The 24,010-nt window shown below is 41.9% G+C and overlaps 1 protein-coding gene across 2 annotated transcripts; it reads right to left on the minus strand.

Moving 5' to 3' along the window:
• Window positions 1-25: 25 nt before the first annotated feature.
• ube2a (ubiquitin-conjugating enzyme E2A (RAD6 homolog)) lies at window positions 26-23,523 on the minus strand. Of its 2 annotated transcripts, none has more exons than XM_043705091.1 (6): window positions 23,436-23,523; window positions 22,855-22,935; window positions 22,413-22,438; window positions 17,133-17,222; window positions 12,212-12,300; window positions 26-1,148 (listed from the first exon to the last, which is right to left on the minus strand). In XM_043705091.1, the coding sequence occupies exons 2-6, from the start codon at window positions 22,878-22,880 to the stop codon at window positions 1,020-1,022; spliced, it is 360 nt and encodes a 119-aa protein (XP_043561026.1). In that variant the 5' UTR covers window positions 22,881-22,935; window positions 23,436-23,523; the 3' UTR covers window positions 26-1,019. The 2 variants fall into 2 exon arrangements, with proteins under 2 accessions (XP_043561026.1, XP_043561025.1); XM_043705090.1 differs by lacking the exon at window positions 23,436-23,523 and adding an exon at window positions 23,151-23,324.
• Window positions 23,524-24,010: the final 487 nt, after the last annotated feature.

Consider the following 24,010-nt stretch of genomic DNA (forward strand, 5'->3'; position numbering starts at 1 on the left):
ATGTCCAGTCACACAAGACACAATATCAAGGTTGCAGTTTTATTTACAAGTAGTGAGAAAATGTACAGTTTCTTACATGGGTTACTATAGTGCAAAGTTATACTGTCACTTCAAAAGACTAATGTGCAGAAAAAAAAAAGTACTTTAGAACATCAGACAATACAAGGTACAGGTCTCTTCCCATATCCCACATCACTGCATTGGGTATCTGAATATACAAGTTTGGTCTAACGTAACTAATGGGATTATTGATGGCTGTAATTCTCGACAAAGTGAAAAGCACTTCATTTAATTAGAGGAAATTAAAACAAAAGCATGCAGCAACAGCTCTCTCACACACGCACACACCTACACTCACAGAGCTACAGAGAACTAGAAACACAGTCACAAGAGTGACCACCCTGCTAAGCTCCAGTACCCCGGACATTTTATCAAAAAGTTCAAAAATTGCCTTTTTTTTTAATATATAGACTAGCACCTTCTAGTAAAAGTTCTTCTGGCCAAGAACTAGAGTGCTGGCTTCAGAGAAGAGGCACACATCTGTTACATAAACAGAAGTGACATTGACCCACTGGTAATTTATATTTAAGACTTCACTGTTATGGTGGATTTTGGTTGGGGCAGATCAATGTTCTTCCAACCTTGAAAAATCCATTCACTGGGCTATACACAGAAGCTGCACAAAATATGCAAAGCAAATGACACTGTATCTGTTACAGCGCACCTTTATTCTTTTTTTTAATGTGCCTGATACTGCCCAGACAGACTATGAAAGACCATCACGAAAGGTGGATGACCATAGATGAAAGTCAAATTAAAAATTCCTTGGCAAGTGCCCCAGGTACAGTGCATGCACTTCAACATGTGTTTTGACTCAACGTCCAGGGAAAAAGGCTTCAGACGGGTGGCAGCATTGTAGCAGTTTAGCTTGCAAAATAATGCGATGATGCTAGAACGAGAAGGACTCAAATGCTTAATGATTCTCATGGCCTGACAGTGTTCGTAGGCACTAGACAGGGTCAACAGTCCCGCCAACTCTGTTCCACTATTGCAGATACCCGCTTTTCATATTCCCGTTTGTTCTCCTGGTACAGCTGTGCAGCCTGACTGTTCGCTGGACTATTCGGATTTGGCTCATCCAGTAAAGACTATAGAGAAACAAAAGAGGAGATTTAACAACAGCAAAACAATCGTGTAATTACACACAAAATATTCAGTTTCCTTTTGAAGTAGAAGCACTAAGACGATCTACCTTTGAATGCATTTACCATTCCCCCCATTAAGTTCTCAACCTCAATATACAAATAAATTAGTCATTGATATCAAATGGAAAAACAGTAGTACAAGATAATCTGACACCATAAACAGTCACGTTGGACTTGCAGTGGGCAACACTGCGGAACACAAGTGAATTTCAATACACATACAGGAAATAAACAGGCTACAATGCAAAGGTAGATTCAATCATCATCAGAACGAGACGCTCATGAACTAAGTGGCCATCTTGCAGTAATAAACAAAAGCCATTCCTCATCCACCACTCAGACACGTCCATTTACCACTGGGCAGTGGCACCACCCCTCACCCCCCAGTGGAGGGCTCTCTACGCAGGAGTCCTCCCCCTTTCTCTCAGGATCTGGGTGGAGGGTGCTGTACGCAGCAGTCCCCTGCAACTGCAAATTGCACTGGTTCAATGGACTTCCGGCCCAACTGCTTGTTCTGTGGTGCTGTGGAGTCCATAGACCATGTACATATGGGTGTGGGTGCTTGCTCTCCATTTTTAGTTTTCTGGAAAACCTTCTGTTTTTGGTTGCACTTCAGTCCTGATCTTTGGGCACGTGGTGTGGAGGGGGGAGGGTAGGTCAGAGGACCTCAGCATGGGTCTGCTCCTGGGCCTGGCCAAACTGGCCATAAACAGGTCTAGGTAACAGGCAGAGGAGGGGGCTGTTATGGCCGACTGCCTGCCCCTCTTCCATGCCCGGGTGTCCCTCAAGAAGGAGCATGCTACGTCTACCAACACCCTTGAGGTTTTCAGGGAGAGGTGGGCGTCGCAGTGAGTGGAGTACTTTATTTCCCCCCCACCTCTATTTTGATTTAATCCCTGCCCCCCCCCCTTCACTGTTTGATCACACAGCATTGCCCTTTGATGTGAAGTGTACTGCTCGTCTTTGACCACTAGTGTTTCCTTTCTTCCTAGTGGTGGAAAATGAATAAAGATTTATACAGCTGTTGTCTTTTACTGTGTCTCACACCTGCACACACACATGGATGCTGGGGAAAATAATAAGCACTACTGCTGTTAGGTGGTAGTGTGGGAAAACAAAAAAAAAGGAAAAATATAACCAGGAGATTTAGAATCTCCTCAGTTGAGGGGACTGACTCTGTCACAGTGTTCCTGCTACTGTTGTTTTAAAAGAGGAAAAAAAAACAAAAGCCATTGGCTCCAACTTGGGTTTGCATCAGATGAACCATACCTGACAAATCCCCACTAATCCAATCAATAGTTCAGCTTGACATTTCAATCAATCAGAACATTTGCTCAGACCGAATGCCCTTTGCTTGGCAGTGGAGTGCAGTTCAGTTAGCCACTTGCTTCTGTTCATTATCAAACTGGAAGTGAACTTCAGGAGGAGGGGAAAGTAAAAGTGATAACTGACATCAACTGCTGATGCAAATGAAGCATGTTCACTTGAGTAAACCAACAGACATTAAAAAAACCTCCAAAATGAAGGTAAATCAGAATCAGAACATCCATATATCCGGACAGATTTCAGGTTGACTTAGGGTTCAGGGGTTTTCAGATTTGTATCAGTGGCCCACCTAAACAGATTATCTGTATTCATATCTACAAAGTAGGAATAGTTTGATTATCCTTAAAATAGAATTGAAACAAGCAGGAACAGATTGAGTTGGGCAAGTGAGGAGTATGTTAAGCTCTTTTGAGAAAGCGAATTGTTTGTATTTAACATTTCAGCGAAGTTTACTATTTAAATTCTAAATTTAACCCAGAATTGTACAAACTGTCCACTAGAAAGCAGATGAAATCAGATAATTAAAGGAAGCTAGCTTAAACTTTATTTTTAATCTGAGGTGGAGCTAGTTCCTTTAGTTTCAGAGCATATAAAACAGGACCTCAGTACAACTTAGCACAGAATGCTCGAGTTGAGCGAATGAGAATTTTAGAAGAGGGAAGGGGGTGCCATTTTGCTTTCACTATGCATCGGTTCTGACTCCACCACAAGAGGGAAAAGCCAACTCTGTTGAGTATCTTGTAAAGAGAGTTAATGTGAATTCTATTCATAAGATTTTGAGCTGTAGAGGAACTAGTAACAAGGTTAATAGAAACAAATAATTTCATCAAATTAATTATTTTCCTTTTAAGTAGTTAATTAATACAAAGTTTGGGTGAAGATTTGTAGCTCGGGTGCTCGTTGTTGTGGTTCTGTTCGCCGAGCTGGAAATTTTTGTTGCCAACGTTTTGTCCCCTGTCTAGGTGACATCCTCAGTGCTTGGGAGCCTCCTGTGAAGCGCTTCTGTGGTGTTTCCTCCGGCATTTGTAGTGGCCGGTATATTGGGTCCAGGTCGATGTGTTTCGACCTGGACCCAATATACCGGCCACTACAGCGGACAGCTGAAACTGACAACCGGAAGCGGCAGGGACAGGCCACTATAAATGCCGGAGGAAACACCACAGAAGCGCTTCACAGGAGGCTCCCAAGCACTGAGGATGTCACCTAGACAGGGGACGAAACGTTTGCAACAAAAATTTCCAACTCGGCGAAGAGAACCACAACAGTTAATTAATACATTAAAGACAATAGGAGAAGTGATGTATCATGGCTACAGCACACAGGAGATCCTAGATGTGAGAGTGATCGGGCAAACGTGTCTGCTGCATGTATTTACAACTCAAAGAACTTTGGCTTACTGTCACTGAGCTGGAGGCTGCATTGTAGACAGTGCAGCACATTAGGCAGGGGAAAAGGTTACTTGGATATTTCATACCAGAAGAAAGTCTCACTTGTCAGCAAAGGGTCTTCTGATTTAATCAATGTGGAAAGACAGGAAAGAATTAGTAGGCAAGGGGAAGGAGCAAGAGCTTCAGCCTTTGCAATGATCTGGACGAGAATAAAAGGAGGTGGTGTGCTGCAGGATGGATAACTTTACTGACCATGACACGGGTGAAAGAGCCATGAGGCAGGGGTAAGTGCACACTGAAACAAATATTCTGGCAGTCAGGGAAAGTACAGTGAGGGGGAATTCACACTTCTTTGCAAACAGAAATCAAAGGGTCAAGCCAAAATAGGAAGGTGGGAAATGGTATGAGAAATGACAGAAAAGGGATAGTCAGGATGAATCCAAGTCACTAAGTCAGTCAACATAAGGCAAGAGGGCGCAAAAATAATGAAAAGGTCATAGCTAAATGCTCTGTATCTGAATGCACATAGCATTCAAAACAAAACAAAGGAAATGATAGTGCTAACAGAAATAAACAATTATGACCTGATAGCTTTTAAAAAGAAATTGCTGCAGGTAGCGAGATTGGGACCAGAATATTAAAAAGGTACATGACATTTAGGAAGGACTGGAAGCGAGGACAAGGAGACGTAGCTCTATTAATTAGTGATGGTATTAGCATAATAGAGAGAGGGAGAGAGAAAACTAAGTTTAGGAAAGCAGGATGTATAAACGTGATTGGAGTAGAAATTATAATGGCAAGACATCCCTTGTGGAAGTGGTACACAATCCACCTAACAGTAACCACACAGTAGGATACAGTATTTAAAATAAAAATGGAGCATGTCAGAAAGATAGTTACAAGCGTAAGGTACTATAGACTAAAAAAAAAATCAGATAGGCTACTTGAGGAATTCCTAGAACATTTTCAGTATAGTTTCTTAGAAAAGCAGGTTCTAGAGCCAGATAGAAAGCATGTGATACCAAGACTGGTATGCTGCACTGAGAAAGGAATTAATGACTGCATAATGAAGATGTACCTAGGTGACAGCAAATGTTATTGAATGACCAAATTCTAAATTCAGTTTGAAGGAGAATTATTAAGTTAAAGCATAGTCTATAGAGATGCAATGACAGACTTAAGATATTTCAGAATACACATGATAGATGAATTCAAACAAGTAAAACTCCAATGTGAGGACTCACCATCTGTTATTGGCTTAAAATGTTTAAGACAGTATCAAACCTAAAGATGGCTGGTAGGTTAGATTAGAAATATAAAATCAAACTATAAAAAGGTGGATTGTTTGGTTGTCAAGCTGCAGGCTTACAAATTCCTGGGTTCTGATGGACTTCATCTTATGGCCTTAAAAGAAACAGCCAATAAGATAGTTGATATGTTGAATTCAATTCTTCAAAATTCCCTAAACTCTTAGTGACAGATCTATTAAATTAGAAAACAGCAAATTGCTTATTCAAAGGGCAAACTATGTAACAAGGAAAAATTCAAACAGGTAGTCACATGTTCTGTGAAGGGGAAAAAATGATGTTTGGCCAACTTATGAGTTGTCTGACAGTAAAATGCAGTGAATAGAGGAGAACCAGTGGATGCACTATAGTTATATTTCAGTGAAGGCATTTGACAAGGTGCCACATCCAAGGGTTTTGTGGAAAACAAAAGCTCTTGGTATGGATAGTAACATTGATTAGCATAGAAGCAAAGTGGTTAGCTAACAGGAAATAGTACGCATAAACAGATATGTTTCTAGCTGGCAAGATAGAAAGAGTGGTGTGCCATAGGAATCAGTGCCAGAACCTCAAAACGTTACAACATAGAGGCAAGTACTGAAGATATGGTTGCTAAATTTGCCAATGAAACAAAAATAAGCAGGAATGTAAGTTGTAAAGAGAACACCACACATTTTATTATGCCAGTGGGCAAAGATCACACAAATGGAATGTGTAGTTTGGGAAAATATGAAGTTGGGAATTTTGGTAGGAGGAATGCAAAAGAAGTGTATTATCTAAATGGAGAGAGATTGCAAAGCTCCAAGATAGAGAGATCTCTGTGCCTAGTCATGAATCATAAATATTAGTACATAGGCACTAGAAACTAGAAAAGCCAACTTATGGGAAAGGCAATTGAATATAAAAGTAGGCAGATTGTGCTTCATTTATAAAAGGCATTAGTGAGGCCACATCTGGAGTACTGAGTACAGTATTGGTGTCCTTATTTAAGGAAGGATGTAAATTCACTGTAAACAGTTCAGAGGTTTACTAGATTAACATCAAGAGTGAGCAGATTTTATGAGGAAAAGTTAAACAGACTAAGCTTGTATCTACTGGCATTAGAAGAGTAAAGGGCAACTTGACAAAAATAAAAGTTTGAGGGGTTCTGACAAGGTGGATGTGGAAAGGAAGTTTCCCCCTTGTGGGAAAATCTAGAGCTTAGGGGCACTTTGAAAGTTACCCATTTAAGAGAGAGGAGATGACTACTTTCCAAGTTTCTCAATTCTTTGGAATGCTTTCTCAAATGGCAGCAGAAGCAGACTCCTCAGAGGTAGATGGATTTTTGATAAGCAAGTGGAATGAAAGGTGTTGGGGTTGGGAGGCAGGTGGTGTAATCTGACCTTATTGAATGGTGGAACAGGATCAAGGGACAGAGTGACCTACTCCCAATTCATATGCAGCTGACAAACATTAGGAGTTATCGACTGGCTGGGAGCCAGGTGGCAAGATGAATTCTCACTCAAGCCTGGGGTCAGCCAAGACTGACTGGATAAAAATCTGTATTTATGAAGGATTCTGTATTTATGAAAGAAAGATTGAGAAGTCTCATTCCTAGCAGGCTTAGCTTGCAACATGAAAAATTGTCTTTAACTCAGTACCAACTACCATTTAGATACCAGTCCTCCTGTTGCTGGGAGGAAAAGTATTATATCTATGCCACCCTTTTCAAAAGGAAGGTTTGAGATATACCAAAGTGCTTTCTGCTCTGCCCAGCATGACTGGGTACAACATAACCAATCTGGATTAATATACTTGGCACAAATACAATATTGTTTCACTACTGTACAAACTCCATCAGCTCACAAAGAATAAATTCTTTGCTATAGAAAGTACACAGGATTTCATTCAACTCATCACACTTGCACTAGATTTTACACTGTGGTTATCTATTCTTACCCTATTTCCCTAGTTTTTCCTCTATCCCTTAATATTGTGCTGAGCCGCTGGTGAAAACAATTAAGTTGAAGTCTTAACTTGCCAGCCTTCCTGCAAACAAACCAACCATTGACTTCAAATCCCACCCTAGAACTTAAGCACATAATTGAGGTCAACAGATCAGTGAAACTGAACGAGTGCTGCATTATTAAAATGGCAATCTTTCAGAAGAGCTGTTAAACTAAGGCCACTGTCTGCACAGTAGATGATCCCACTGCAATTGTACACGAAAACCAGAATTTCTTCACTAATCATAGGCAACTGTCCTCTATCACTATTATGGGACATGTTCATTGTTTAATTATCTTTTGGATATAATCATGCATGACAACATTTTGTGACATTTTAGGTAGTGAATCCAAAATCTTTTTTTCCTGAAGTTGGTTTGCTTTGTATTCGAGGTCTCACATAGAGCAGGTTTCTGACAAAGATCACAGACCAAGGTGCCTCTACATGGTGCCAAACACAAAAATTAAGTTTCCAATAGTGGTTCTCCCCATATTGGAACCTCATTAATTTATTTCATTAATATCAAGATTCAAAGAAAATGAACCAAATTTCTCAATGGCACAAAAACATATCTTTGGAAATTGCAGAATGCATACTTTAAAATAGTTTCATGGAATGTGGGCAAGGCTAGTATATGTTACCCATCCCTAACTGCCCTTGAACTGAGTGGTTTGTTCGGCCATTTCAGGGGTAGTTAAGAGTCAACCACATTGCTGCAGACTCAGGTGGACCAGACCAGGTAAGAATAACAATTGCCTTCCTTAAAAAGGCATTAATGAAAAGATTTTGTGTCTTTAAACAACTAAGTTTCGAAGTCACCATTCCAGAGACCGGATTTATATTACAGATTTATTATTCAAATTTAAGTTACAATAGCTGTGATGGAATTATGAATCCATGTGACCCTAATTTCTCAAGTATAGTCCAACAAAATTATTACCATGCTGTCTTTCCTAACTACTTTGGCTGTGTCAAAATAGACTTTTCAAACGTCTTATGATCACACTTTCAATCAAGCCAACATAAAATTCCCAAATTGCTCCAAAATAATTACTTCCCCTGCAAGTTTCACCTTTCCAAAAATAAGCCAGCCATTACAAATATAGAAAATAATTTTTAAAATTATTTTATTCCAGAGAAGTGTAACTCAAATGTTGAGATTCCCTGCTATGGGTCTGCCATCTGAAAATAATCTGAACTCTCAAAAACAGCTACAGAAGTGTCCTTCTCCTGGTTCAACATGATAGCTGGCAAATCCATGAACATTGGAAGAGGGCAGACATATGGAATGGGATGTCATTCTTAATTGAAAATTTAGCAGCAACAGAAGTACAAGGTTTGTATTCACTGTAGTTTAGAATTGGGGAGGGATCTTGATGTAGAATTTTGATGGGGCTGGACAGTTTAATTGCAAAAGGGATGTTGCCTCTCACTTAGGGCAGTTAAGAGCAAGGTATCTCAGGATGCTGGGTAGGGTAATTAAGATGAAGAGAAATTTCTTCATTTGGAGGGTGGTGAACTTGTGGAATTCTCTACTCCAAGGCTGTGGAAGAGTTGAGTGAGATCAACCATGATTTTGGAAGCCAGCATAAGCGTGTTGGGCTGAATGGTGTTTTGCCCCAAATTCCTTTGTTTCTTTGAGAAGTCACCTCCTACATACTCAATTCTATAAAATTGAACAGTAAAATACTTCAACTGCTGACAGCATATTATTGCTGTTTTCATTTCTTGCTCCAAATTGAAAAGCTTAAGGGCACATTCCCGGATTGTCTAGTTCGGAACGACAGTGTACAGTATAACACAATCCACAAGAGGCCAGGTTTAACATCACTGTGCAAATTTGAATCAGCTGAATTGACATTGTGAAAAGCAACTCAGGTCACATTTAAGAATAGAGTCAATGGGGGTCAAAGGCAAGAGTGATAAAAGGATAATAGAAGCAGGGTCCGTGTGCAGGGCTATACCTGCTGGCTGTAGGAAAGATGCACAGACAGATTGAGCTGGACATGGTGGTAACATATTGTAATTTATAGGTGGATGTTCCGCCTTACCTCAGTTTATAAATAGCGAGAAGACAGCCAACTAAGGCTCTTCCAGTCAATGTCCAACAGGTTTAGTGAACATCGGGTGATGTGAAACCCAGAGTCCTAATTGCTTAGCTTCAGTCATTTCAGAGAAATTGTGAGAAGGCCACTGGAGTCAGAGTCTACGATTGTTGTGGAGCAATTTAGTCAGAATTAGCCTCTCTTTATAACTCAAACCCTCCAATCCCAGCAACATCCTGCTAAATCTTTTCTGAAACCTGTCCAATTTAATAATATCCTCCCTGGAGCAGGGTGACAGTAACTGTACACAGTACTCCAGAAGTGGTCTCGCCATCATCCTGTACAACCTCAACATGATGCCCCAACTCCTATACTCAACAGTCTGAGAAATTAAGGCAAGTGTCCTTAACCACCCCATCTACCTGCGATGCACATTTTAAAGAACTATGCACCTGAACCCCAAGGTTTCTGTTTGACATTATCCAGGGCCCTACCATTATCTATGAGTCCTGCCCTTGTATGTTTACCAAAATGCAACACCTCACATTTATCCAAATTAAACTCCCTCTGCTGGCAAATTTTGAAAATTTATTCTGTATTCGAAGATCAAATATTCAAAAATAGCAAATAATGACAATTACCCTTGGGAACTCCAAGGATGAGTTGACAAGGGCCATTAGGCCACTTGAGAAGAGTGAAACTCCCGAAGGTGATCAGTTTACCAGCAGTGTAGTAGTCAGCTGTTAATCCACACAGACCTGCTGGAAGTGCACGAAGGTACACATTTGGCCAATACATAACAGAATCCACAAGGAAAGGATCATCACTCTCATCTGCAAGTGGAAGGAGGGGGACGAAATTCAAAATTGGTAGCCCAATTCACTGCTTAATATGGACTACAAGATATTGTAAAGGATCCCGTGCTGAGGAGCTAGTGGTCAACTGACCAAACATGCATTATACTGATCAGAAAGATCCAACCATGCCTTGGGTAGTGGGAGGCCATGTGTAGTACAAGGAAAGTGGATGTATGCCCCATCATTTTGCCTTTTAGTAGAATACTGCACTCTGACACGATAGCTTTGCTGTCCAAAAGTTGCTTTGGGGAGAAAATCCACAATTGTACCCAACTGCCCCACATCAGCATCAGTGTTTAAAATCAACTCGTGTGAATCTGAAAGCTTTCTGACGAAAACTGAAGTCAGGCATGGGTGCCCCATCCCATTCAGGTGGTGCCACTACATCGTTTGCCGAGTCAGTCGGGAAAGATGCAGACACACTCAGGGGTGTCCAATGCCTTCCGACAAACAGCAGGATTAGAGGAGACATTTAGACTGGAGAGATGGACCTAGTCACATTTAATTGGACTGTGCCACTCCACCCAGCCCCCTCAATAATCTATGTTACAATCTCACGTGTCAATGAAATTACTTCTTGTACTAAACTAAGCCTCAACTTGTTCGACCTTGTTCAATACAATAATTGCTTCATCCCAGGAATCAGCCAAGTGAACTTTCAGAGCTGCTTCTAATGCAATTATAATTATTGCTGAAGCCATGAGATCTGAACTGTACACAATACTCCAGAATGTGATCTCATCACCTCCCTATACAAATACAGCAAACATTTAGCTTCACGGTCACATCCCCTCACAATCAACATTCTATTGGCCCCTCGCAATTCCTGGATACTAGCTTTTGCTGATTTGTTCTCAGATACCCAGATCCCTCTGTACTGAAGAGTTTTATAAGAACACATTTGAAGAAGTGTTTCTTTTATGCTCCCTGTCAAACTGGGTAAGTTACATCTTCCCACATTAGTCCATCTGCCAATATTTTGTCCTCAGTCTATTTACTTTCCTTTGCACACTCCCTATCTACATTTTATAACTTACTCTCCTACCCAGAGAATTCAAACAGGACCAATGCTCCCTTTAGTTTTTTTTTATTCAAACTTCACTCATGGGACGTGAGGTCACTGGCTTGCCAGCATTTATTGCCTAGTTGCCCTTGGAGAAGGTGATGGTGAGCTGAACTTCTTGACCAGTTTCAGTCCATGTGCTGTAAGTAGACCCACGATGCCTTCAGGGAGGGGATTTTCTAGGATTTTAACCCAGTAACAATAAAGGATCAGTGATATCCTTCCAGGTCAGGATAATGAGTGGCTTAGAGGGGAACTTTCAGGAATAGTAACTTGTCCTTATTAAATATAGGTGTATAAATTCTTAACCACAGATTTATCCATTTCCAGTTACCATTAGTTTCTCAAGTTGTGCAATCTTCTGATCGTTCAGAAATATTTGAAGAATTGGACACTTTCCTTTCAACTTGATTTTATCCTAGATTCCCTTAATTAACCACAGGCAGCAGACACATCTATAATCCTACAGCCTCTCTCTCTTATTGGAATGTATCCGTGTTGAGCTTGATGAAATATCTCCTTTAAATGTCTACCGCTGCATATCCACCGACCTTTAACCTCATCTCCCAGTCAGTTTTAGCACAGTGTTACAAACTAAATTAAACAATTGCTCAGTTTTGCTTTTTAAGGATTGTCAATGTTGAAATGTAATGCCAAACATTACATACTTTATGAGTAAAGCACATTTTTGGAACATCAAAATTGCCATTTGATCGCGATACCCAAGGGTTGCCAAAACCTGTAGGGCCACATCTCATCAAGTTAGAGAAAAAAGTTTCTCTTTTCAAAAACAGAGTTACAACATGCATTTGTTTCTGCAATTTCGAAACACATTAAGTTCCAGTCTGAACTGGGACAGTGTGCTGGCGCAGAGGCAAATACATCCTAACAAGGCAAAAAGTAGTGTTGCTGGTGGGGGAGGGAATAAAGAATTTTCTGCACTTCAAAATGGTGAACTACAGACTGCTGAAAGATTGGCAGAAGACTTCCTCCACAGTGTCAGTCAAGTAGGAAGAGTAAAGGGTCATATTCAACAGGATACATAGTATACTTACCTGTATAGATGTTAAGATTGAAGACACGTCATATGTTGGACTCCAGCGATTCTGCAGTATATCCAAACATATACTGCCATCTGCATAGACTACAGAATAAAAAATAAAATAAATACTCCATGGTAATGGATTCAGTCTCATTTAAACTATGGAAATTCAAGTTTTGCTTAGACAGCTAATTTTTTGGATATATGAAGAAGTTTTTGAAATTAAGCCACATACTGAAAAACACCTTCATTTAATAAAATAACAGCACTGAACTCAGCAGCATTTCTGGCCAACATGAGATACAGTTGAAACTCTAATCTGAATGACAACATTCCCTTTACTACACATTAAAGTGCAAAAGTGTATTTTGGCAACAGAACTGAAGGCAGCAAAACACATCTGTCTTTCAAAGTAGTTTGTCCATGGAGACTAGAATTTCACGAGCTGAGAAGTTCATGTCACTGCTGAAAACACTTCAGCCTTTGAACCTGATCGCTAAGTTAAGCAGCATTCCAACAGTCTGACACAAGTGAAAGAATTACAAGTATCAGGTCTCAATAAAGATGACGAGATATTGTGGGTCTTTCTAATTTAGGAAAGCAAAGCTGGCACATAGGTATGATCAAAAATCACCCATCACAAATGCAAAAACGATCACTTTCACAGTCCCTTCTGAAATGGTACATTTTAAAAAATATGGTCTCAACAACATATTTTTGGCAACATTTTTAATTTGCTCGATTGTCGCTGACAGAACATTCAGTACGGATGGAATTAACACAATGAGTTGGCTAGAAGCTGAATTACAGATGCTGAGGTCATTGTTCCATACAGTTCATTTTAGACTTTAGAACTGCTTTCAGAGAAATTTCAAGAGACATTTCTTTCCACCAATTTGTCACTATTTCCCAGCTAACCAGATTGGCCAGCTAGAGGCAAACTTGGTTAGAGACAAAAAAAACTGCAGATGTTGGAATCCAAAAGTAGCCAGGCAGGAGGCTGGAAGAACACAGCAAGCCAGGCAGCATCAGGTGGCGGGGTAGTCAACGTTTCTGGTGTAACTCTTCTTCAGTGGCAAACAACAGAGGCTTGAAAACCTGAAGAGACAGGCTGCAGTCTTCAAGATGAAGCTCTTGCTGAAATGCTCATTTTCATTGCAACTGGAGGGACTAGGTCTCAAGCTAATAATCTTCACAACCTAAATATAAACTATTTGAGTCAAAGGAGAACTGTACCATTCTGCCCATCAAGTCAGCTCTACTCACTCCCATATTCTTCAATATTTTATATTCAATGACTTGGCCTCCAAAACCTTATGATACAGAATCCCAGAAAGTTCTCAACCCCTCGAGCAAAGAAATTTCACAACTCCATCCAAAATGGCTTACCCCAATTCCAGAGTGAGACACTCCTCCTTCTAGACTCCCCCCAATCCCTGCACATCACAATAGGGGGAACATCATAACTGCATTGTTTGGTTTAGTCCTGTCAACATTTTGCCTATTTCAATAAAATCCCCACTCATTCCTCTAAATAAAGTGGATATAGGCCCAGTCAGACTCAATCTCCTCCTATAATCCTACCATCCCAGGAAACAGTCTTGTGAACCTTCACAGTACTTCTGAGGTAAATATATCCTTACTTAAGAGATCAAGACTGAGTGGATATCAAAGAACGTTCCCTCAGAGTACAATGGGATCTTGATCAGGTGGGCCAATGGGCTGAGGAGTGCTAGTTGGAGTTTAAGTTAGATAAGGTGCTGCATAATGGAAAGGCAAATCAGGGCAGGATTTATACATTTAATGGTAAGATCCTGGGGAGCACTGGTGAACAAAAAGACCTTGGAGTGCAGGTTCCTTGAAAGTGGAGTCCCAGATAAATAAGATAGTGAAGTCGGTGTTTGGTATGCTTTCCTTTATTGGTCAAAGCATGGAGTATAGAAATTGGGAGGTCATATTGCAGCTGTACAGGACATTGGTTAGGCTACTTTGGAATAGTGTGTGAGATGTGGTCTCCCTCCTAAAGGAAGGATATTGTGAAACTTGGAAGGGTTCAGAAAAGATTTACAAGCATGTTGCCAGGGTTGGTGGATTTGAGCTCTAGAGAGGTTGAATAGGCTGGGGTGGTTTTCCTTGAAGCATCAGAGGCTGAGGGCTGACCTGATAGAAGTTTGTAAAGAGGGGCATGGATAGGTAAAATAGAGTCAGATGTACAGCATGGAAAGAGACCCTTCGGCCCAACTCATCCACGCCGACCAGATATCCCAAACCCACCTGCCAGCACCTGGCCCATAATCGCTCCAAACCCTCACCATTCACATACGCATCCAGATAACTCTTACATGTTGCAATCGTACGAGACTCCACCACTTCCTCTGGCAGCTCATTCCATACACGTACAACCCTCTGAATGAAAGAAGTTGCACCTTTGGTCTCTTTTATGTCTTTGACCAGATATCCCAAACCCACCTGCCAGCACCTGGCCCATATCCCTCCAAACCCTCACCATTCACATACGCATCCAGATAACTCTTACATGTTGCAATCGTACTAGACTCCACCACTTCCTCTGGCAGCTCATTCCATACACGTACCACCCTCTGTGTGGAAAGACTGCCCCTCCGGTCTCTCATATCTTTTCCCTCTCACCCTAAACCCAAGCCCTCTAGTTCTGGACTCCCCCACCCCAGGGAAGAGACTGTCTCTATTTATCCTATCTATGCCCCTCATTATTTTATAAACCTCAATAAGGTCACCCCATAGCCTCCAACACTCCAGGGAAAAACAGCCCCAGCCTATTCAACCTCTCCCTATACCTCAAATCCTCCAACCCTGGCAACATCCTTGTAAATCTTTTCTGAACCCTTTCAAGTTTCAAATATCCTTCCGATAGGAAAGAGACCAGAATTGCACGCAATATTCCAAGTGGCCTAACCAATGTCCTGTACAGCCGCAACATGACCTCCCAACTCCTGTACTCAATACTCTGACCAATAAAGGAAAGCATACCAAAAGCCTTCTTCACTATCCTATCTACCTGTGACTCCACTTATGAACCTGCACTCCAAGGTCTGTTTGTGCAGCAACACTCCCTAGGACCTTACCATTAAGTCCTGCTAAGATTTGCTTTCCCAAAATACAGCACCTCACTTATCTGAATTAAACTCCATCTGCCACTTCTCAGCCCACTGGCCCATCTGATCTAGATCCCACTGTAATCAGAGGTAACCTTCTTCACTGTCTACTCCATCTCCAATTTTGCTGTCATCAGCAAACTTACTAACTGTACTTATGCTCGCATCCAAATAATTTATATAAATGATGAAAAGTAGTAGACTCAGCACTGATTCTTGTAGCACACCACTGGTCACAGGCCTGCAGTCTGAAAAACAACCTCCCACCACTAGCCTCTGTCTTCTACCTTTGAGCCAGTTCTGTATCCAAATGGCTATTTCTCACTGTATTCCATGAGATCTAACTTTGCTAACTAGTCACCCATGGGGAACCTTATTGAATGCCATACTGAAGTCCATATAGATCACATCCATTGCTCTGCCCTCATCAATCCTCTTACTTCTTCAAAACAAACATTCAATTCACTTTATAAGACATTATTTCCAATGCACAAAGCCATGCTGACTATCCCTAATCAGTCCTTGCCTTTCCAAATACATGTACATCCTGTCCCTCAGGATTCCCTCCAACAAATGCCCCCCCACTGACATCAGGCTCATGGGCTATAGTTCCCTGGCTTGTCAATACCTTCTTACTTAAACAGTGGCATCACGTTAGCCAACCAAAAGAGCCAAGGTCTTTTCCCTGTGGTGGGGAGTCCCAAACTAGAGGGCACAGGTTATGGCGAGAGAGGAAAGATTTAAAAGGGACCTAAGTGGCAACTTTTCCACAGAGGGTGGTGTCTGTATGGAATGAGTTACAGGAAGTGGTGAGGGCTGGTACAATTCCACATTTAATAAGCATCTGGACAGGTGTATGAGTTAGGAAGGGTTGAGGGGGATACAGACCAAGTGCTGGCAAATGGGACGAGATTAGATTAGGATATCTCGTCGGCATGAACGAGTTGAAATGGTGTCTGCTTCCACACTGTACATCTCTATGCCTGTATGATCACAACATGGCAGGTGTGGTCGCGAAGGCCTGATGGAGTAAGGATTCTTGACTTCTGAACCTAAATTAAGGACGAAAGGTCTCTTCCTGTTCTTGGCCAGTCTTAATCCACCTGTTGTGGAGTAGTCCAACACAAAACTTATGCCAGAGGAAATCTAGCATGGGAAATAGGAAGGATGTCTCACAGGTACAATACAGAAGGGTATTACACCTGAGAGAAGTTCTATTCTACATTTAGCCTAAAAAGTGACCACAGATACAGCTTTCTACAAAGAAGTAAGCCATTCTCTAGCATGAGCATTCTGTTAGCGATTCTAATGTTCAAAATGCACATTTAGAACATGACTACTTGTATTTATTTTCTCCAAATGTAATACTAGAATACATGGCAGCAGGGACATGATCAAAGCTTGGTTCTGTTAGGCTGGACGTATCAGAATAGACGATGTTCCATTGTTTAAGCAAGTGTGCTGGAGAAATGGCAACTCACAGAGGAAAACAGGAGACTGTGGCACTTCAACATCACAGAGAAGATCCTCTCAAATGAAAGCAGTCTCTCAGGAAAACGGGAAGGAAGAATGTGGACACAAGAATGGGTGCCAATGTGGACACAAGACTCAGGGTAAGGAGACAATAACAGAAATGAGCAAAACTGCCCCAATGGTCATGAAGCTGATGGCAGATAATACCAGGTATAAGGTCGCATCCATCTACCATGAGCTTGGTTTATCAATTACTATTATTCATGAGACACCCACAATTCAGCCACAATTATATTTCAACAGACATAAATATTTTTATTTACATACCATTTGGGTGAAACATTTTTGAAACAAATCTAACTGTGGGAGGCTTGTTTGGGTATTCTTCTGTGAATTCTATCGTGAGCTTAAAAGTACCTGGAACGATAAGGAGAGAGAGAGAGAGACAGGATTCAATCACGGATGTTAAATGGAGAAAGAATTGGTAGCTATACATAACTAAGAATTCTGCAGTTTCCAAAGTTAATCCTCCATGATGCAACAGGGTCTTGGATCTCAATACATACAAAAAGATTCACGAAGGGCACCTGCATATTCCAGTAAACAAGCAGCCCACTGGCTCCTGCCTCTATAGGATGGGCTATACTTTCTCCCTGTTTGCATGAGTGAGGACCGCAGATGCTGAAGATCAGAGTTGAGAGTCTGGTGCCGGAAAAGCACCAGCAGGTCAGGCAGCATCGGAGGAGTAGGAGATTCGACGTTTTGGGCAAGAATTCTTCAACAGGAATGAGGCTTGCGAGCCAAGGCGGGGTGGGGAAGAGGGAAGAGGAGAAGGTAGCTGAGAGAGTGATAAGTGGCTACAGGTGGGGGTGAAGGTTATAGATCAGAGGCGAGGCTGGAGCAGATGGGTGGGAAGAAAGATGGACAAATAGGACAGGTATTGAGGGTGGTGCCGAGTTGGAAGATTGGAACTGGGAATTATTTTGTGGGGGGGGGGGGGGGGGGGCGGTTTATGGTGGTGGTGGTGAGGAGGAAACTGTTGAAATCCACATTGGTGCTCTGTGTGGTTGGAGGGTCCCAAGGCAGAAGATGTGGCATTCTTTCTCCAGGGGTCGGGTGGTGAGGGTGTAGCGATGGAGGCGGTCCAGAACTTGCATGTCCTTGTCGGAGTTGGGGAAGGAGTTGAACTGTTCAGCCACAGAGCGGTGGGGTTGGTTGGTGCGGGCGTCCTGGAGATGTTCTCCGAAGTGCACCGCAAGTAGGTATCCCGTCTCTTCCCCCCCCCCCACTTCCCCCCCCCCCCCACTTCCGCCCAAGGCCCCAGAGGAACCTTCCACATCAGTTTTACCTCCACTTCCACATGTCATTTACTGTATATGTTGCTCCCAACGCGATCTCCTCTACAATGCAGAGACAGGATGCCTACTTGCATTTCTCCTCCACACTACTTTATCCCCGTTCCAACCTTCCAACTCAGCACCGCCCTCATGAACTGTCCTACCTGTCCATCTTCCTTCCCACCTATCTGCTCCACCCACCTCTGACTTATCACCATTAACCCCACCTCCATCTACCTATCACATTGTCAGCTGCCTTCTCCCCCTCAGCTCACAAGCCTCTTCCTGAAGGGCTCTTGCCCAAAACATCGATTCTCCTGCTCCTCGGATGCTGCCTGACCGGCCACGTTTTTCCAGCACGCCACTATTCTCATGTAACTGGAAATAAAACCTCTCCAAGGAAGTTGCCAGGTTGGAGGATTTGATCAATAGGGAGTCCTCAACAAGCTGGGGCGGTTTTCCCTGGAGCGTCGGAGGCTGTGGGGTGACCTTATAGAGGTTTACAGAATTATAAAGGGGTATGGATAGGGTAAATAGACAAAGTATTTTCCCTGGGGTGGGGGGAGTCCTATCAGAAGGATGTTGTGAAATTGAAAGCGTTCAGGAAAGATTTACTAGGATTCTGCCAGGGTTGGAGGATTTGAGTTATAGGGAGAGGCTGAATAGGCTGGGGCAATTTTCCCTGAAGCATCCGGGGCTGAGAGGTGACCTTTTGGAGGTTTATAAAATTATAAGGGGCATGGATAGGATAAACAGACAAGGTCTTGTCCTTGGGATGGGCAAGTCCAGAACTAGAGGACATAGGTTTAGGGTGAGAGGGGAAAGATATAAAAGGGACCTAAGGGGCAACTTTTTCACACAGAGAGTGGTACATGTATGGAAAGAGCTGCCAGAGGACGTGGTGGAGGCTAGTACAATTGCAACATTTTAGAGGCATTTGGATGGGCATATGAACAGGAAGGATTTGGAGGGCCAGGTGTTGGCAGGTGGGACTAGATAGAGTTGGGATATCTGGTTGGCATGGACGGGTTGGACCGAAGGGTCTGTTTCCATGCTGTACATCTCTATGACTCTCATTTCAGTTTAGAAATTACAATTTAGTTAGTTAGTGCCAGTTTTAATAATCTGAAATAACCAAACCAGATTCAGCCTACAAACTAATGGAATAAAATATAAGCAATAAAAAGTTACCCAGCCCATGGACCACTGATGCAAAGCCACTATCTTAATCCCATGTTGAGCTAACTGACCTTGACACCTCTGAGTAACAGTCTATCAGCTAGAAACCTTACACAGTGCTTCTCTCTCTCTCTCCAGAAATACTGCCAGAATTGTGGGGTTTCTTCAGCACTCTATTTCAGATCTGCAGCATCTGCTGTATTTTGCTTTTGGTGATTATAACACCACGCTGACTTGAAACTGTGTTGGTATTCCTTTACTGTCAACAGGATCAAAATGCTGAAACTCCCTAACAGCACTGCTGGTGTTCCTGCACCAGATGGAATAAAGCAGTTCAAAGTAGCAACTCTCTACCACCTTCTAAAAGGGCAATTCAGGATTGGTATCAAAAACAAGGCCGACCATTTTAACCCACATCCCCTAAAGATGTTAGTGAAAAATAAAAATCAGGGCTGAATTCAGACTTCTTGGCTGGGAGTGGGAGAAGACAAAGCCAAAATATAATCCACCGCTCTCTACCATGATATCTGTTTAGTGACTGTGCTGAAAAGGTATCTCTTTGCTCGCTGGGCACAGTTGGAAATCTGACTCAATAATAACACCTCCTATTCAAATGGCTGGCCAATATTCCCAGCAGTCATAAACAAAGTGGAATGATTTTGCCAGCAACTGCTCTTTGGTAAGAATCAAACTTGAGGAATAAGAAAAAAAACTTCCTGCCTCCCAGCTAGTAATACACAGAATCTTACAGCCCAGAAGGAAGCCAGTTCTTCATATGTCAGCTCTTAAGAAAATGTTTACAATTGGCATCATACAGAGACATGCATATAATTAACAGTAGTACCATAAGACATAGGAGCAAATGAAGCTGATCTAATTATCCTCAACTCGGTTTTCCTGCTTTTCATCGTAACTCTCAATTGCCTTAATAATTAAAAATCTCTCCCCACAGGTTGATAAAACGTTAAAAAAAGTGAAACCAAGCATTGGGATTCACAGAGAACAACTGAAATGCAGGAAATCCATGGTAAACTAGAAAAACCTCTGCTGGAACACACTTGGAGGAACAGGGCATTACTCCGGTCTGTGTTATAAAGACGACTTTCAAACAGTGGCTATAATTACAAAAAAAAACTTGACAGAACTGAGAAATAACAACTGTCTGGAAAGACTGAATATGCTGCCCAGAAAATAGAAAACTGAGAGGCAAGCGTTAAAAGGTAATGAAAAGATGCAGTGGGGTAGACGTGAAGTAAACTTCTACATTTACTTAAAGAACAAAAATTAATAGACAGAGATAAGACAGTCATTAATAAAGTATGTACCATAATAACGTGAAACTCAATACCATAATAAGTTACCGAAACAAAAAAATAAAACAGATGCACTCAAGAGGAAGGTGGATGAGCATAAAGGGAAAAAAAAAAGAGTACAGATGCACGTCAATAAAGTTAGATAAAAACAGGAGTGCGCTGGCAAACAGAGTATAAATACAAGCAGGAGCCAGTCTGTTTACATGTTGTGGAATTTCTGTAAGTAATACCTCACCCCTGCTTCCCAACAAGTTGTCATCTTTCACATGCATATCCAATTTAATAATATGGCTCAGGAGTCAACTGCAATAACTTCTCTTTCAGCCCTGCTCCTAACTCTGTTGTCTACTGACCATTTGGCTGCAGCATAGTGGAATAATGAATTCTGTTAACCCTTATTGACTTGTTCACCAGCAAAGAGGATGCATGCAACTGTCAAAAATGAAGCATGGCTACTTCCAATTCCACACAGCCTGTGGAAAAGGTCCAGAGGGAAAAATTTTGATTCCCTCTTATCTTTCTCAACTATTCAGAATGGCATAACCGAGACCCAGAGCTCATCACTGCTGATGTGAGCCCGGCTTCCATCAAACTGTGGCACAACATATACAATATGCAAGTGGCCCATCATAAAAATTCAGAATAGTTAACAGTATTCTAGTCAACTGTATTTTCAAGCTTTAGAAATATTCATTTTGATTTATAAGAACTCCAATATATTGACATCCGAAATCCAGTCTGAAAATTTACACCATTTGTTCTGTTCATAAATGGAGACCCAAAGGTCACTGCAAATAGAATACAGTAGTTCATTCCCATTTTCCAGCTCCTCACTTCTAACTTTAGAGTTAGAACAAAAATTTACAAACTCTCAGCTGAATTTAAATTTGCAAAGACTGTATTCAGTTGCTGTTTGAGCACACTTACATATTGTACATAGCAACCCTCAAGCTGAGTCTTCAAATGCACAACGTCCTACATCACAGCACACATCTCTATCAAGTTACATTTACAGAATCCTACAAATACAGGATTATACTTCACTGACACCAATCATTTTAGTCCAGTTTGGTCAACATGAGCTGCACATCCAAATTACAATCAAAAGAGCTTCACTGCTATTTGTTTTTGCTTCTACATGGTATTCTGCTCCAAGGCTGTGTTCCTGTCAAATTACAAGGACGTAGGTGAGCAATGAGGTACCACAAACTACATCCCAAATTTCCTTCTCTAAACATAGAGATAGTAAGAAAGTAAAAGCCTGAATCTGTCACCCAACTGAAGAAATGTAGCTACTTTACAATATTCCCATACTCTGCAACACACACACACACACAATCAATTTGTTCTAAAATACACTTAACCTTGCAAGAAAACTGCTTCCTGGATGACAACCACCCAAACCAGGAAGTTGCTATACTCAAACTCTTAATTTAGTGTTAAAGACTGGCTTTGTTTGAAAACACAGGAGTGATCTGCATTTGAGTTTAGAAAATCAACAAGAGTCATCACTTCCACAAACAGGAAATATGGCTGTTGCAAAACACAAATACGCACTTATTACCACTGTCCGAACATTATTCCCCCCCCCACTGTACATTATTCCATTGAATTATATTTGCTCACTACCAAAATATAAGCACAAGTCTGGCTATCTTTTTTAAATAGTCCCGTTGCCTTCACACACACACGGGCAAAAAAAAAGTTATTTCACTGGATTTCAGGACAATGTTGTATTCATCAAGCAAACCACTCATTTCTTCAACATGTTGACTTACCATCTTCAAAAGGGGTTCCCTCTGGCCTGCATGGAATGGGGGGGGGGGGGTCAAGGAAAGAGAAAATAACATTATAAAATGTGTAATAATCCTTCAAATCAATACTTTAAAAAGTCGATCTAACACACGGGGATGTACTAATTAAACAGGTACAGTAGTTTCCCCACAGATCCTGTACCGCCCTGTTTTGAAATGGATAAACAAATGTGTGCAAATAAAAAGTGTTTTAGAACAAGTCTACAAACCACCGCCACAGCAGCTTAGTAACACCACTACACGAAGTTGGGAAGTATTTACTGGGCCAGGCGTTGACCGACATAGCTGGGCAAGAGGTGGGGGAAAGGGAGAGACAGCGAGGGAAAAAAAAAAGAGAATCTATCCCCTAGATCTCAACTCCACCGGGATGGGGGATAAAGAGAGAAAGGAATCAGTCCTCACTCACCCAAATATCACTGCATTCCACACCATGATGTTGTTTTCCGAGGGCGCTCCACTCACACCGGCTGGAGGATCCTCTTGCAACCTGAAATCGGGGGTGGGGAGGAAGAGAGGAGAAGGAGGGCGGTTTAAACATGAACAGCTAAAGCGAACACATCTCCCTCGATCCGAGCCAGCGGGCCCACTGCGTTTCCATATTTAAAAGTCAAAGCAGCGCCATGTTAAATGAGAGAGGAAGAAGGGAGGGTGGAGGACGAAAGAGAAAAAGAAATTCCTACCCCAGCCCAGCCACCTTCCTACCTTTTAAAGTCCCTCATTAGACGCCTCCGAGCTGGAGTGGACATCTCTGCCGCGGTTTGTGGGTTAATAAAGGGACATAAAGAGCGGAAGGAACGCAGCGGCTTTTTGCAACACTCGCCGCCGACACGTATCAAAGAATATTGTTACTGAACGTTCGATCCGGCTCTCTGAACGTTCCATGGACAATCCCATTACCAGCGCAGGGGAGGAATAAAAGGAGGCGGAGGACACCTGACATTTATTTCATCCCATCCGACAAACGACCCTGACAAAACTAATATTCACCTTCAAATCGAACCCTCTCGAGTTTCTTCCCATTGCTTAGGGAGACTGGCCGTCACCTTATTGCGAAGTTGCCTCCGTCAATGACACGCTTATCCCACACTCCAACAGATTGCAATGGTACCTTCCGCGGGGCTAATTATTGACGGTCACGTGAGTGAGATGGGACTTGACAAATAAGTTCGTCATCATACGTTCCCCAGGCCCTTTCACAATCTTGTTTCGGGGTAACGAGAGCGCGCCCTGAAACAAACAAATACCGCAGAAAACCTGCTTTCAAGCTCGACTGCCGTTTTTACCATACATCTTACCTTCACCCAGTCTGCAAAATTAAAACGAGTGAGGGGAAAGTGATCCGGTTCATTGCTTTAAGCACTTCCCGTGTTCGGGTGCAAATCACCTCATGTTTAACATTGAAAACCTGTGCGAACTTGTTCCTTTTGCAGGCTCCAGACAGCCTCTCCCAATAAAACCGGCCACAAAGACAAACAGTAGTGTGCAAGTCCAGTAGATATACCTTTTCCAAACAATACAAAGCAGTGAGGTAGGAAGTGTAGTACACTCAAATAAAAGCAAAG

This window comes from Chiloscyllium plagiosum, chromosome 15 (assembly GCF_004010195.1).
Source record: "Chiloscyllium plagiosum isolate BGI_BamShark_2017 chromosome 15, ASM401019v2, whole genome shotgun sequence".
In the NCBI taxonomy this organism is placed as follows: Eukaryota; Metazoa; Chordata; class Chondrichthyes; order Orectolobiformes; family Hemiscylliidae; genus Chiloscyllium; species Chiloscyllium plagiosum.

Excerpts from the sequence above, each read along its gene's own strand:
- ube2a (XM_043705090.1), bottom strand. The coding sequence starts at position 23,194 with ATGTCCACTCCAGCTCGGAGGCGTCTAATGAGGGACTTTAAAAG. Across the intron at positions 22,936-23,150 it reads CTAATGAGGGACTTTAAAAG|GTTGCAAGAGGATCCTCCAG; the intron begins GTAGGAAGGTGG and ends CCCCGATTTCAG. Across the intron at positions 1,149-12,211 it reads CAATCTTAACATCTATACAG|TCTTTACTGGATGAGCCAAA; the intron begins GTAAGTATACTA and ends GTTTCTCTATAG.